This window comes from Bidens hawaiensis, unplaced genomic scaffold (assembly GCF_021521415.1).
Source record: "Bidens hawaiensis isolate Kalapana, Puna unplaced genomic scaffold, B.hawaiensis_p1.1 tig00050081_1, whole genome shotgun sequence".
NCBI classification, from domain to species: domain Eukaryota; kingdom Viridiplantae; phylum Streptophyta; class Magnoliopsida; order Asterales; family Asteraceae; genus Bidens; species Bidens hawaiensis.
Window position 1 is genome coordinate 109,395 of NW_027498987.1, and position 17,118 is coordinate 126,512.

Sequence of the window (17,118 nt, forward strand, 5' to 3'; positions counted from 1 at the left end):
ATTCGAACGGACCAATGAATCTGGGCTCCGCTCCCCTTATTACGAAACCAAGTAATACCCTTTCATAGAGATGCCTTCCGATTTTCTATCACAATTTAGAGATTTCCAATCTTGGAACTCGCACTCATATCTTAAGAGATAATTTAAATCGTTTGAAATACTATTTATTGCTATCGGTGCTTCTGTAAGAAGCTTTATTAGGTGTTTGCGTCCAGTGATTTTAATTGATGGAGCGCATCTAAAGGGTAGTTTCAAAGGGACAATGTTTTTGGCGGTAGGTATGGATGGTAACAACCAGATATTTCCGATAGCATACGATGTAGGTAAGAGCGAAAGCGGTGAATCATGGACATGGTTTTTAACAAAACTAAGAGAATGTGTCGGTGATCATCTAAACTTGGCACTAATTTCGGATCGGGCTAAGTCGTTGAGTTAGCTATAAAGGACGTCTTTCCGGTTGCGTATCATGGTTTTTGCTGTTGGCATTTGATAGTTAATCTATGATTGAAAGGAAAAGCTAAAAGAAGCCTATACTGGGCAACATGTAAAGCCTATAGAAGATCTGATTTCAAACGCCATTTTAATTTACTTTGTTCAAGACGCGTGTCTGCCAGGCTACACCAACAACGGTTGGGTTTGGAAAGTGGTCTAGAGCCTATTGTCCCGTTCGTCGTTATAATATAATGACCTCCAACAGTGCGGAATCAATAAACTCTTTGTTTGTAATTGAAAGAAAGTATTCGATTACAAAACTAAAAAATTACTTTGTTGAACTACAATGAAGATGTTTTTTTGAAAGACGACAAAATGCTGGTAAGTTTTATCTTACTTTTTATTACTGATTAGTTGCTTTAAATAATAACAGAATTTTGTTTACTTACAGCAAAAGGTAGTCATTTACTCTCTAAATGGGCTGAAAGCAGGACATCACGTAAATAGAGAAAAAGTAGGACTTGGAGAGTTATGGGCATAGACGAATATCATTATAATGTTCACGATGGTGATAGACGATGTGAGGTTGATTTGTTGAACCGAAAATGCGATTGCTGAAAATGGCGGGTGTCAGGGTTACCTTGTGGGCACGTAATTGCTGTTTGCAAATTTTACAAACAAACAGATTGTAGTTACTTGGCAATGGACTACTATAGAAAAGAGTACCTTTTATCTACGTATTTAGAGCCCATTAACCCCGTAGCAAAATGACTCTAAATGGGTGGTGCTGGAAGATCATGTGCCTTTACTCCCTCCGCATATGCATAAAAGACAAGCCGGTCGACCACGTGAAAATAAACGTATCACGTCTCGTGGTGAGGAAACAACCCCTAGTTTTTATACCCAATGTCATGCAACAAGTCACACAAGTGGAAAGTGTAAAGAACCCCTTCAATCTCAATTGCATGTACCCCATCCATGAAAGTTCCAAAAGACAGAAAACGCGGTCATTGATTATGCTGGCGGAACGACAACTGAAGCTACTGACCAAGTTCTAACTTTTGATTTGAATGAGTTTTAGAGTTACAAATTAGGTGTGTGGTTTTAAGTTTTAACGTGTGTGTTACAAATTAGGTGTGTGGTTTATGTTATTTTGGATGTTGGAATACGGTTGTAATGGGCATGTTGAAACGATCAGTCCACTTTTTGGTTGTTGAAATTTAATAGATGGTTTATGTTATTTTGGTTGTATTGTATCCATGCATATAATTGATAGATGGAGTATTGTTTGTTGGGCATGCATGTTATATTGTTTGTATTGTGTGGTGTGCATGCATGTTATTGTTGGGTTTCATGCATGCATTATATCAACTCAATAAAGTAGCTAACATTGAAACAAAAAAAACAATACAAATAGAAACCAAAAGAAATACATCACATAGCACAAAAGTTAACATTGTTTGGATACCAAAAGGTTGCAAACCAAAGCACCAAAAGTTACATACCAATACACTACAAATACATACCAAAAGAAATGCAAACGAAGGCACCAAAGGTTACATACCAATACACTACAGTTGCATACCAAAAGAGATACATACCAAAGCACCAAAATAGATAGCAAATATATAGAAAGGTTTACTAAGCGCCATCCAAGTTGGTAATTTTGGACGCTTCAAATTCCCTAATATTGTTTTCATACAACATTTGAGCAAACTTCCAGCGAAATTCCAATGCCACTTCACGGGCCATCTTCGGTGTCTTCATTCTCATTAAATACCTCCTCTCCTCTTGTCAAACGATCTAGAAACAAACACGTCCACACACCACAATCTCGCAAAGGTGGGGCTTGAAGAGGTACCTTTTCTGGATATATTCTTTTAAAGGGAGGTTCTTTAAAGGTTTTGCCCATTTTGTATCCTTGAAGCGCAATCCAAGTAGGAAAATTTGTATCCAGAAAGCCACACAACTCATCTATTTCCTTTTTAACGTAGTTGGGAAGACTAGTCAACAATAAAAATGAAAACAGTAAATGACATGGTTTAATAACCTAAAATTAAATTAGTTGATAGGAAAACCAGCTTATACCTGTCATTTACCGTCATCGACCAAGAACGCATATCTATACATGCAACCAACCAATGTTTTTCGGGGATATTAATCGGTATGAAAAATTGCCAAAAAATTTAATTGTGACGATTATACTAAATGTCGAATTTAGTAACTAGTAAAAGTGCCAATAATAATACCATATCGACACATTCTAAAGTTGGAAAGGGGGGCATTGTCCCATTGACAAACTTGGATTTCATGTAGTGGAAGTTTTTGAGGGCTTCCAACCATTCGGGTGACAATATTGCCAAGTTTGATCCCGGCGGTTGTTCCAATAACAACATGTAAACCCACAATTTCAGATGCTGTTACGAGTTAACCAAAATAGAGGTCAAAATTTAAACAAATTTATCAAAAATCAGATTAGGTTTAATGAGTTACTCACAATCATATCCAACCAACCACTTTTTAGGGTCCCAATCAGCCTCCCCCAAAATTCATAATCAAGTGATAGGCCTGAGTCAATAGACGTGTAAATAAAAGTATTATTTTTCTTTGCCAACTCCTTAATAAGGTCTTCAGAAAACACATTATCATCTCGTTTAACCTTTCCCCTCTTCTTCAACCACTTCGAATGGGTTCGTATGGTGTAATTATGCTCTAGATGGCCTGCATACTCTTTTTCGGCGTTCATGTACTGGCCCCTGTCATTAAAATATAAGATAAAAAGTAGAGCGGTACCGAATGATCATCTTAGTAAACACTATTATAATTCGATGCTCACCTGTGGTGTTATTACAAGAAGAGAAGCATCAACACTCGGACTAGGACGTTGGTCACCCAAATCAAGTTCATCAAGGTCAATTTCAGATTCGCACTGCAAAAAACGAAACACGTATTAATTATAGACAATAATGTGTTAAATAAATTAGGGTATTAAAGTTAACTTACCGCATCTTTCTCCTCTATTTCTTCCGCTTTTACGTCACATGAGTTACCTTCTCATTTTGTATTTGCGTGTATAACCTGTAGGATGAGATATTATATGCTCAATGTTTGTTATGCAAATGGTTTAAACAAAATTTAATATAAAATACTTACGTTCAAAGCCGTGATAATATTTAGCTGTTGCTAGGCCATTTTCATGAAAAGGGCCTGCTTAATAGTAATTGTTAATAAATGTAACACATCATAACATATAGTTACTATCGAATGAATTACCTACCTCATATTGTTGGTGATTTGCTTTGCTTTCTTTGTTGTGACTTTCGTGGCTTTTAATGAGAGTGTAAAGGTGGTCATTAATAACATTAATTTGAGGTATCTATAGCAAGCTGTTCACAAAATCTCTAGTCTTCTGGCTCTCTTTTGGGTTGGTATTGTTGACTACATTGTTGGGAACTAAACCTTCATTACTAGTCAGCAAACTTTGATACGTTCTCTGATTAAGATCATTGCCCCCTCCCAGATTTGAACCGTTTCAGTACACAATATCGTTTTCAAATGTATAACCTGTATTACCACCCCATCTAGTTCGGTTCTCTTGAAACACGGTCTGGTTATGAAAAGCGGAATGGTTTTGTTGATAGAGTCCATGGTTATGTTCATACACATTAACAGTGTTTGGAAAAGCGTTTTGATAACCATCAAATCAAAGTTGGTCTGATGGGTTGTGGGATTGTTGGTCCGATGGGTTGTGGGATTTGGTGTCGGATGAGTTGTGGGATTGTCTAGATCCAACAAAGCCGAATATGCTAACGTAATGATGTCCACTTTCACTGGCTAGTTGTTTAAGCCTTGGAATAAACGCTCTCTTCTCCACTTTGTTATCTATATAGTCAAACGACTCTTTGAAACGTGTATTCTCGGCATCGGTAAACGTCATCCATTTCGGCAAAAATGGAGGCTAAAATTTAAATAAATTTTCATTACTATTAGTGATAACAATACAAAAATATTAGGTGATTACTATACAAAAAGGAACTAACCTTCACGTAATTGGCAAGAATTCTATCAACCCTACTAGCTTTAAATGAACGCTCTTGTGTCCAGCCAAGGCATCTAGGAATTTTTTCAACGTACTTTAAACCGTTAAACAAGTGATATGGAAGACATTCAAAGATCCACATCTACAAAGAATTTAAAACAATAATTAAGTAAATAACTACCTTTTAGAGTAACAAGTAGAGTACACATTACTAACCTTAAACGCCCATAGAAATCCAGCAGTAGAGCACGATGACGCTGACACACTATTGTGTTTATTTCTGTAAGGCTCCGTTGTCGGTGCCCTACTTTGGACGTTGGATTTAATTATAAACACAGTTCTAAACATCAGAGTTAAATAAAACTTTCGTGGAATAAATAAAACTTCAAACATTCATTACAGTCATTCGATACTTGTCTTAAAAACATAACATAAATAGTTTATTTAAAACATCATGACAAAACTTCATTTGATGCTAGTTCCTTCAATTCTGCCATGTGTCCTTCTTTCAAGCCAACTGCTTCAATCTATTCACCTGCGTGCATACTAAAAGTCAGCTACGTTGAGCTAGTTCTAGTTAATTAGGTAACATACAATACATTCACATGTTTATACATACGCATCCGAAGATACAAATTATATAACCTGCTTTACCTTTCTTTCATACATATATTATCATATACTTTCTTTCATTCTTTCATTCTTTTCTATCTTACATACTTTTATATTAAACCTTACTTTACATAATTCTACATTTTAAAGAGCATTACGCCCTACTGCCTCGAGTATTATTAGGGCCCGGTTCCTTTTCTGCCTCCAGTTTTATTAGGGCTCGGTTCCCTTTCTGCCTCGAGTATTATTAGGGCCCGGTTCCCTTTCTGCCTCTAGAATTATAAGGGCTGGGTTCCCTTTTCTGCCTCGAGTATTATTAGGACCCGGTTCCCTTTATTCCATACGACCATACCATACCTGTCTATATATTCATAATCATAACTTTCAAACAAACATACACCATTCATACATCGTATATAACAATCATATATTTAAACTACCACCTGGCGGTACATGCAATATCCGAAGATCGTTCACGCACCTTTAAGCATTCATTCATACATAATCATACAAGGCATACACTTACCACTTAAGGTAAGTGTATTAACTAATCACATCGAGTATGCACACAACCCCGAAAACATAACAAGGAATGGAGCTAGAAACTCACCTGAGCTCGGTTACGTTCACCGATAATGGTTATTCCTTTCTTTAGTTGTGCGCGGCTAACTTTATTACAATTACGCGTATTAATTACTATCACTATCCATATCGTAATTGTTTAACTATAACCCTCAACGTACAAGGGTCCGGGGGTAGCGCCCCTGGAAGGAGGGTTCTAGGGGCGGCAGCCCCTAGCAGAGTCCAAGGGGCAGAGCCCCTGGCTGGGGTCGAGCTGCAATGTCAGCTTGAAAAAATTTAATTTCTATTAACTGTCTTAACACAATTTTCATTAGGATTTTAAATTATTATCCAATTCGCTATAACGAATTAAGCCTGATTCGTTATCTGATCATAACCTGATTCATTATATGGTTCATTATCTTATCACAACTTAATTTGTTATTGGTTCGTTATCTTATCATAACGAATTGATGAGTAACGAATGACCTAGTTCGTTATCGTAATCATAAGGAATTGGCGAGTAACGAATGACCTAGTTCGTTATCGTATTCATAACGAATTGGGAGAGTAACGAATCAACTGATTTGTTATTTTAACATAATGAATGGGCTCAGTCTTATCCAAAGTTTGACTCAGAGGTCAAAGTCAAAATCGCCAAGAACACCCAAACAGTCAACCTACATCAGATCTGTGACCTCAAACCTTGATGAAATAACACGATTTTGGTATCATTGAACTCGGATTAGCAGCGCCTACAAACCCTAACCATCCATTCATCCGAATATTACATTTTAAAGGGTGCGATTTGTTCATTTATAACTCGGTTATTCGTTTGACAAATTAACCCATCAATCGTTAACGATTTTCAGCAAGAATCATCATGTTTGATTCGTTTTTAACCTACTCATACAGATCTAAGATTATTAAACGAAATCCGAACATAAACGGACAAGTTCTCGTTATAGCGTACCTTAAACGAGTCGGTTTGCGAACACGGTCTAGTCTTGATGTTGTTTTGGTTCGTCGCAACGTTCTAGCACCAACGGGTTCGGGTTTCCACCTTCGGATCTTGGCTCGGGATATAGGATGGTGTTTGTGTGTGTTTTTCAACGTGAAGGCTATGGTGTAGAGATGGATAAAAATGGAAAGGATTAGGGTTTAAGGGGTATTTATACTCCCTTAAGCCCATGGACATAATGCCCATTCCATTTCTTATTCCATCTTCTAAAGTCCAAGCCCACCCTCTTAGAATTTATTATCTAAACCGATACACGACACATTATAGCATAAATAATATTTTCTCTTTTATTATTATAACCTAACATAGGATGTTACAATTTCTTTTTGCCAAAAAATTGTGTAGACATTTTCTAGTTTATCCCAAAATGGAACAACCCAATGATATGAATTCCAGGCTTCTAGATTCTCAACTAGGTCAACATATCTATTCTCAATATATTTCTCTTGTTCAACCCCAAAAATCAACGAATAAAGCATTATTAGTAAACAACAACGAACAACATCAATTGGTTCCATATATTTTTTATTTATTAAGATTTCCTTCAATGTCATAACCTAAATCTTCTCTCCAGTAAACTCAATTCTTTGAAAAAACTGTTTACTACCAACTCCAACATCACCCACATTTGCACCGAAAGTAAAACTCGTTACACATGTAAACTCTTTAGGACCAAAACGAACGGGATGTGAACCACCAACATTATAATATATCCCCTCATCTACAGGATCAAATGTTACACTAGATTCTTCTCGTTCTAAAAAAGCATGCACTAACTGGCCGTCCGGCTTAGTTGCATTGACCTTAGTTCAGTGACAAAAACATTGTTGGTCCCAAAGGTCACTAAGAGTAATAGAACCTAAACACTCACGGGTTAGGCCTTCTTTAATCAACTTCAAATCATTCCAAACAATTCTAGTGTGACCAGATTTTTTCTGCATGTAAAACATTAGAGACTTAAAACAGTATCATACAACATTTTTGGTTTTAGATAATGATAACAAATTAGGGTTTAATAGTACATAATTAGGGTATGTCATGCCTCTTTCTGCTCAGAATCCCCATTTTTATCCTGAACATTCATGTTCTCCACATTAAAAGTGGTCTCCAACCCATTGTTTGTCTATTCTGGATTAGGATCAACCTCCGATACAATGATAACCATGGGATCCTCCTTTGACGGCTCTAACATGTTTTTTGAAGAAGGGAACAAGCATAAAACACGAAGAAGGTTCCAAACTCGGGATTTTGAACGATGAATTGAAAAGGGAGAGAATATCTGTTTAAAAGTGATGGAAGGTGAAGTGTGGGGGTGGTCCCGAGGTAAATCATCAAAAGGGAGTTAAATGGACGCCATCGTTGTTTTTTACTCAAATGGCTTGGAGGAAATCAGGTTTTTGGACGGGCCAGCCGACATTAGGGCTTATTTGGACGACCCAAACCACATTGGGTCATTAGAATGACCCAAACAACTTGGGCCAAAAATGTAACAGGCCCGACGAATTTGGCCTTTAAATAAGCATTTCCATATTCTTGATAGGGTATTCACAAGCCCAATTGTCATAATTCACCATGGAAAAATCATTGTTCAACAAGCTAATAAGGGCTTACATGATCTTGATAAGTTTGACGACATAGACGCTTTCAATCAAATCAACGTTGATCAACGCATCACCCCCAGTAGATAAACTTCAAACCCACAATCCATTTGCAGTTTGGGATGGTGATGATTTTGACGAAAATGCATTTGGGGAAGAAGCCTATAAGTCCTTGAAGATCAATGAGAATAAGGCGAAAAAGAAAAACGCACAAGAAGATGAAAAAAACCTTCAAAAGAAGAAAGTGTCGACTACATGGAAATCGACTAATGTTTATGTTTCTTCTTTGGGACATGTTGGAATTTTAGTGTTGTAATGTATCAAGTTTTCTAATGAAATATTATTATTTACTATTTTATCGTTATTATTTACTTAGTTGTAATTTTATTTTTAACAACATTTTAGTGTTCTTCACTTCTTCTTCTTATATGTTTTCTTATATGTTCTGTATATTTGTATATTATTATTTACTATTATTTATTTTAAATTTCTTGTACTTGAAACTACATCAAACACCTAACTTGAAACACATAACATTAAACAAACAACACTTAATACATCAAATATCTGATAATGATAACATAAACCCTAAAAACTGAAACATTCAACAACTAAGAAAATACATTAAACAACTAAAACAATTTCACAAACTCGAAACACCACACAATTTCATCAGTTACGGGTATAAACCCAAATATCATTTGCTGCATCCCACTCTTTATGAACCCGGATGAAGGGAAAACGGTACATGATGTCTTGGTTAGTGTTATCAAAATGAACAAGGTACTCATTTTCACCAATTTTTCTAATAACTCTTCCCGTCCACCAACCGTCATTAACATAAACATCCACCATATCACCCAAATGAAAACTGCTCACCTCAACAAATGCAGGTTTTGGATGCATTTTTTCGGCCTTCACAAACTCCCGAAGAGGCCCGGACGTGTCAGTTTTAAGCAGGATACAGAATTGAACAATGTATTCATTCCCAACAGATGCAGGTTCCAAAAACATTTTTTCGGCCTTCACAAACTCCCGAAGAGGCCCGGACGAGTCATTTTTGAGAAGGGTACGGAATTAAACAATGTATTCATCCCCAAACATTGAGATCATGTTACCATAGTAGTACGAACCCAAAAACCCTGGACCCAAATCCGCAACCTCGACTCGATCTTCTCTCTTATACTTCATTGAGATGAAATGTAATGGTGGATCGGATATTCAGATTGTGAATTATTTAGAAGAGAAGATAAATCATAAGAAGATATAAGAATATTGTATTTGATCTTACCAGATAAAAAAGATGAGAATATGGTATCCTTGGAACAAATTCATTTTGTAAGACCCTGAAATCCAGGTGTCCTACAGTTGTAATCATTCAAAACAGTTTATTATATTACGGTTAAACCGGTTTCATATAATTCAAAATTTCATTACAGAGTGTCCTTGCAGCGGAAAATTTACAAAACACCAAAATATTATCCGTAAGACATAAAATTGTAAATTAAATTGTTAACATAATTTAAAATCCAATTCAAAGTACCCTTGCATCGGAAAAGTCAACGAAACATTCAAACATTATTTCTTTTTAAGACAAGAAAAGGTCATCCATAGTTGTCTTAATTATTAAAAATAGAAATGGGCTTTGACTAGAAACATTTATCCTTAAAACTAAAATGTAATTTAGAACATTCAAAAATAATAACATGACGAAGAACATCGACTAGAACTGCCTCTGGACCTCGGGTAGTCTTGTGCACCTCCAAGCAGTAATCTCATCCACGTGCAACCTAAAAATCACTCTAGCATACACGCAAAGTCAGCTTGAGCTGAGTGAGTTCATGTTTTAATCATCAAATTATTTTAAAGACCAACCAAGGTGATTAACATACAAATTCCACAATGATATATAAATAACATCATAATAATATATAAATAACATCATTAAATTTAATAACTAAACTTTCCTCAGTCAAGCACGTAACACGGGTCACATTCCATCAAGTCCAAAACACAAAGTTAAGGACCCGAATAACCTTCACCCCAATGGCAGATAAACTGTTTGGGGATTTTACATTCATTCGCCCCAAGGGCAGTACTTCCTGTCCCGGAACACATTCACCTTAACCCCAACAGGAAAATCAAGATATTTTTACATTCACATTCGACCCGGTCACGGCTTAACAAAAACATAAACGTGGTGGCCACACACACACACATAAACGTAACATAAACATCAAACCTTCAATATCATTCAAATGCTTTAAAAGGGTAAAATCCTCATAAAACGTGTATGCTAGCCCAAAACGTAAAATATTTAAAAAGGGGCGTCATGAAACTCACCTGATATGGTTCACATAAACATCACAACTGGTTCCTCTATCTAACCACTTATAATCCACTAGCCTGTCAAGTTAAAGCACACAACAATCACTAAATAGACCGACACGACTCGCTCGCTATACAAGACGTCCTAACGGGATTGGATTGACCCACAACCATACCCAACATTCATATTCATTAACATCAGCCCCCGGAGTTCTTGAATTACCCAAACTCCCTTTTCAATAAAACACCACCAACGGTTTCCAAACTATGCCCGTTTTACGTTAAACGAGTCGAATTCGTGTGTTAACAACCCAATTAACCAACCACCAACCAAACCAGCCCCATTTGGATAAAATTTGACATCCTTACATCCTACCCATTAATATTTAACTACCCGAGTTGATGGGGATTGAAATCTCACCATTTTTCACATTAATTAACAATTAACCGATTTTACGCGCTCTTTCAAAACGATTAAGGTGTCATCAACCAAACCCTAAGACCAAAAAAATAATTTTCCTACTGTTCAAATACTAACATGAGACACCAAAAACTGATCGGGTTGACAATTCCTTCAAATAACACCCCAATTGTTAGAATTACGATTTTAAACCCGACAAAACCCTAATTTTCGTTTTTTTCAATTGACCTACGAAAACAACTCCAAATTCCATTAAATTTTAGTATGAAATACTAGACATACCTGGAGAACTTTTGACACCAAAAACTCCAACTTTTGCCCTCGGGAAGCGTGCCAAACAAATTTAATCTGAATCTGTCCCTAGTTCAAGAAACGACTTAATTGACCATCTTAACAACCGAGATAATGGAATTAAAGATCATGAGAGTGTAGTAGACACCTTGAACGACCTCCACAAGCTTGTAATTTAATTAGTATGATCAAAATCGTAGGGTATGGGACAATGAAATTGGCAGGCAGAATGGGTTAGGGGGGGGGGAGGTTTAGGTTAATATTTTTCATAAGTTCCATATTCAGCCCTTGAACTTTGTAAACTCCTCCTATTTGTTCCCAAACTGAGTATAACACCTCTTAGACATGCCATGAGTCACCGATCACTCACGCGAAACCCGAGAAATTAATTTACAAATTGTACACTCGTGTCTTTCGGTTTACGAGAATTTTGGGATGTTACAAGACTACCCCCTAGTATTGGGATTCCTCCCCGAATCCCGCTCATTCAGAAACAAGCGCAAGTAGAGTCTCATAATTTCTTCCTCCTGTTTCCAAGCAACCTCGGAACATCTGAGGTGCCTCCACTGCAACTTTACCTGCCCAACCACCTTATTCCTCAAGTGCTTCTCCTAACGGTCAATAATGGCGACATGTTGCTCAATGTAATCCAAATTCGCGTCTGGTTAAATGTTGATGAGAGGTACCCACGTCTCCCCTTCCACCAAACACTTTCTGGGATGCGAGAAGTGAAGAGTAGGATGAATCTCCTAAGCGCTTCGGTATTTCCAACCTATAGGCTACCTCCCCATCACGTTTCAAAATTCGAACGGACCAATGAATCTGGGCTCCGCTCCCCTTATTATGAAACCAAGTAATACCCTTTCATAGAGATGCCTTCAAAATAACTCGGTCACCCTCCTCGTGAAATTTCTCCCAAAACATAGAAGTATGACGCGTCTCTCTACCCGACACAATGGACACTGGAACTCCGCGCCGAGCCACTATCTCGCGAAGAAATAAATCAGTTGATTGCTCTGAATTACCAGCCTCCCTCATCGGTATGGAATGTGCACCCTTAGTACATCTGTCCACCACCACCCAAAAGTAGCATACCTTCCCTTAGGCATACACGAAAATTTGATTATAAGATCCATCGCAAGGTGCTCCCACTCCCATTCTAGACTGCCTATGGGTTTGGAGTTTCTCATATGCCCTCCGGTGCTCAGCTTTAACCTGCAAACCCGTCAAACGCTTACTTACATACGGAGTCACATCATACTTCATCGTTGGTCACCAATAATTCTTCTTAAAGTCTGGGTACATCTTTGTCGCGCCCGAATGAATGGAATAGCGTGTCTAGTGAGCCTCATTTCAAGTTCTCCACATTCTCTGGCCACCTTCATTACTCTTTTTACCCATATTCTTACCAAAACTTTCGACACCTCCACAACCTCAGCAATCATTACAAGTATTAAAATACGCACAACCTGATAACCGTCATCCATAATGGCTTAAACAAAACGAACTTACCATCAGAATTATCATTGACTAACATAGGCGAATCCTCCATACGATTCTAGTCCATTATGGTTAACCACTACCATGACTCCTGGTACGACCTCCTCCAACTAACTCTTACTAGACATACCTTACTCCTACGAAGATAGAATCTTCACGTAATCAGTCACAAGTCGTATTTAGCACATGGAAAATAACGGTAAAATGCTAATAACGTTGATCAAGTGTTATTAATTGTTTACTTTAATATTCTATCCTTCACTTCGACAACTAAGAGAGAAAACATACTAACATACATTGAAAAGTAACGGTTAACTCTTGGAGTGCAGCTACCCGCGGTTGGCAATTCTAGTACCTTTCGTACTGTTTGATTCCAAGCACCGAAGGATACCCAGATCTCTTGAACGTTGGCTATGATACCAACTTGTAAGACCCCAAAATCCGGGTGTCCGACAGTTGGTAATCATTCCAAACAGTTTAAAATCCGGGTGTCACACAACAATCACTAACTAGACCGACACGACTCGCTCGCTATACGAGACGTCCTAACGGGATTGGATCGACCCATAGCCATACCCAACATTCATATTCGTTTACATCAGCCCCCGGAGTCCTTGAATTACCCAAAACTCCCTTTACAATAAAACACCACCAACGGTTCCCAAACTATGCCCGTTTTACGTTAAACGAGTCGAATTCGTGCGTTAACGAACCGATTAATCAACCACCAACCAAACCAGCCCCATTTGGATAAAATTTGACATCCTTACATCCTAACCATTAATATTTAACTACCCAAGTTGACGGGGTTTGAAATCTCATCATTTTCCACATCAATTAACAATTAACTGATTTTACTCGCTTTTTCAAAACGATTAAGGTGTCATCAACAAAAACAGCCCCTAAGACCAAAAAAATAAATTTCCTACTGTTAAAATACTATAATGAGACACCACAAACTGATTGGGTTGAAAATTCCTTCAAATAACACCCTAATTGCAAGAATTACGATTTTAAACCCGACAAAACCCTAATTTTCATTTTTTTTTCAATTGACCTACCAAAACAACTCCAAATTCCATGAAATTTTAGTATGGTATACTAGACATACCTGGATAACTTTTGACACCAAAAAATCCAACTTTTGCCGTCGAGAAGCATGCCAAAAGAATTTAATCCGAATCTGTCCCTAGTTCAAGAAACGGCTTAATTGACCATCTTAACGACCGAGATAATGGAATTAAAGATCATAAGAGTGTAGTAGACACCTTGAAAGACCTCCACAAGCTTGGAATTGGATTAGTATGATCGGCCATGGAAACTGGCCGCCATAATGGTGTAGGGGTGGAAGGTTTAGGTTAATATTTTTCATAAGTTACAAATTCAGCCCTTGCAATTTGTAAACTCCTCCTATTTGTTCCCAAAATGAGCATAACACCTCTTAGACATGCCATGAGTCCCCGAGCACTCACGCGAAACCCGAGAAATTAATTTACAAACTGTACACTCGTGTCTTTCGGTTTACGAGAATTTTAGGATGTTACACATTTAAAATGCTTCTTGGAAGATGAAATTCAAAAAGCTCTTTTCTCAAGAAAAATAGAATTTGAACGGACCAGATAAGAAACATAAAAAAATTCGTTTGTAGAGACTACTTTTTACAAAAGGATTTAAATAAGAAATTTGGACGAAAACCCCAAGATTTTCAAAAATCTGGTCAGGTTTGTCAGACTCATGCCAAGTGTTAAGTTTCAATTGATTCTATAATCTCGTAGGTTATATTTCCTATGCATCACCTCAGTACAAATTTGTTGGGTTATTTTGAGAATCTTGTGACTTTTTGGATTTTTTTCTCTCTCTCTCTTCATTTGGGTCTTGTTGGGAATTTTCCCATATTTTAAATATATATTTATAAAACATATTACAAAAACCTTTTAAAATTGGTGTTTGTGAACAGGTGGTCCAAGCAATTTGACTAATTACTATTTGGTGTTTGTGGAAAAACAGGAAAGCTATAGTCTATTTCGGTTCTCTGATTCAAATTTGTCCTTGATAGAGGAGAGAAAAGTACGGGACTATACTTGAATAAAAAATTAGAGCAAGAATATGTGGGCTTTCTTAGGAGTGGTGTAGCTTTCGTTTGTCTCGAGTGTACCTAGGTGGGGGAAGCGTGCTTGGTTGTATTCTGTATTAGTTAGTGATGCGATTGTGCGCTTGGTGTATTTATAGGTTTATCTAGCTACTTTTAAGCTTTTAGTTGAACTGTTTTTGTTGTTGTTTGAAAAAAAAATAGTGTCTTGAAATTTGTGGCTTGTGTTTCATTTTAACCAACTTCATAAGTGCCCTTGTCTTATGGCAGAGTATTGGGCCTAATTTTGTAATTATTTTATGTTTGGCTTTTGTATTAGATATCTCGTTATTGTTATATCTATTTTAACTCATGTTTAACTTATTGTACTGGGCCTTAGGCCACTTATCCTGTATTGCCCAATGGGCAAGCCCATTTGTTCCATATATTGGAAACCCTAAAAGCATGGGGCTAGTCTATTAAAGGAAAACTATTCACCTCATGCTCTCTAGTCTTTCATTTGCAAACTTCTTTCTTTCTTTCTTTCTTCTTACGGTTTTACATACATACGATCCGATATTCGAGTGTTGCTAGTGATTTCCGCTCATTAACAACACGAACTGATCTGAAACATTGTTGGGAGATCTATCCAAAAACCTACAATTGATATTAGAGCTTCTGCTTAACTTTTCTTTTGAGGGGGGGGGGTCATCTTTTCGGATTTTGACCGTGTTGCTTGGCATATTTGAGTTTAAATTTGTGTTAGACACGTGATTTTGTGTATTTTTTATGTTGGTTTTGCTTGAATACGAGCATATATGAAATTGGGTTCTTATCAGCGTGTTTTGCAAAGTTTGAGTTCATTAGTGTTGGATTCGCATTTGCAATCCAATGTAATTCACAAGGCCTAGTGATTCGCAGTTCAATGATTCCGCAAGTCCCTGTACTTCGAAACTCTGGTTAATTAGCAATAGTCAAGTGTTTCGCAAGCAAGTAATTCTCAAAGTGTTATCAAGTATGTGAATCGCAAGATCTGTAAATCGTAGATACAGATAGTTCACATTAGCAACATCTGACCAATTCGCATTCGCATCTTTGTATTGTGATTGCGAATCTATGGAGTAAGATTTTTTCAGAACCATCTTTTTAACCTCAAGTATACTTGATCATGGCTTGTTGTAACATCCTACTTTCGGTTATAATAATAAAAGAGAATTTTGTTTATGCAATAATGTGTCGTGCATCGGTTTAGATAATAAATTCTAAGAGGATGGGATTGGACTTTAGAAGATGGAATAAAAAATGCAATGGGCCTTAGGTCCATGGACTTAAGAGAGTATAAATACCCTTTAAACCTTAATCCTTTCCATTTTTATCCATCTCTACACCATAGCCTACACCATCAAAAACACACACAAACCCTATCCTATAACCCGAGCCAAGATCCGTAGGTGGAAACCCGAACTCGTTGGCGCTAGAACGTCGTGACTAACCAAAACAACCTCAAGACCAGGCTATGTTCGTAAACTGACTCGTTTAAGGTATGTTTATATCGAGAACTTGTTCTTTTAGGTCCGGATTACGTCTAGAAATCTTAGATCTATCTTTAAATGGTAAAAACGCATCCGATGCAACACGCCTCACTGAAATTCGTTAATATTTGAAAGGTTAATCGATTGGTTAATGAGCCGTACGTATATAGGTGTAAACCGCACCATGTAAAACTTAATATTTGGATGGTTGATGGATTGGGTTTTGTTGGCGCTGATAATACGAATTCAATGGTACCAAATTATTGTTGTTTTGTTAAGAATCGAAGGTTTAATTGCAGATCTGGCTTATGTTGACCAATTCGTGTTCTTGACGATTTTAACTTTGACCCTGAGTCAAAGTCTGGATATGAACTATGATAATTCGTTATGATTGATCATTCGTTACGCGTTCATAACGAATGGGACTCATTCGTGTGACTTGATAACGAATGAACCTTTAATTCGTTATCTATCCATTCTTTATATTAAGATAACGAATCAGGTCACGTCAAGATAACGAATTAGGCTAACGAACTAGGATAACGAACCAGACCATGTTAAGATAACGAATCAGGTGATTCATTACTCACCAATTCGCTAAGTTAAGATAACGAATCAGGCCATGTTCTGATAACGAATTAGGCCATGTTGAGATAACGAATTAGGCCATGAATCAGGCTATGTTCAGATAACGAATTAGGCTTAATTCGTTATA

The 17,118-nt window shown here is 37.1% G+C and overlaps 1 protein-coding gene across 1 annotated transcript; it reads right to left on the reverse strand.

Moving 5' to 3' along the window:
* Positions 1–8,822: 8,822 nt before the first annotated feature.
* Positions 8,823–9,277, reverse strand: LOC143598401 (DUF724 domain-containing protein 2-like). Its single transcript, XM_077076627.1, has 2 exons — positions 8,954–9,277; positions 8,823–8,858 (listed from the first exon to the last, which is right to left on the reverse strand). The coding sequence occupies exons 1-2, from the start codon at positions 9,275–9,277 to the stop codon at positions 8,823–8,825; spliced, it is 360 nt and encodes a 119-aa protein (XP_076932742.1).
* Positions 9,278–17,118: the final 7,841 nt, after the last annotated feature.

Coding starts and splice junctions, on each gene's coding strand:
- LOC143598401 (XM_077076627.1), bottom strand. CDS start 9,277: ATGTTTTTGGAACCTGCATCTGTTGGGAATGAATACATTGTTCAATTC. Junction 8,859..8,953: donor ATGCAGCAAATGATATTTGG/GTTTATACCCGT, acceptor TGAATGTTTCAG/TTTTTAGGGTTTATGTTATC.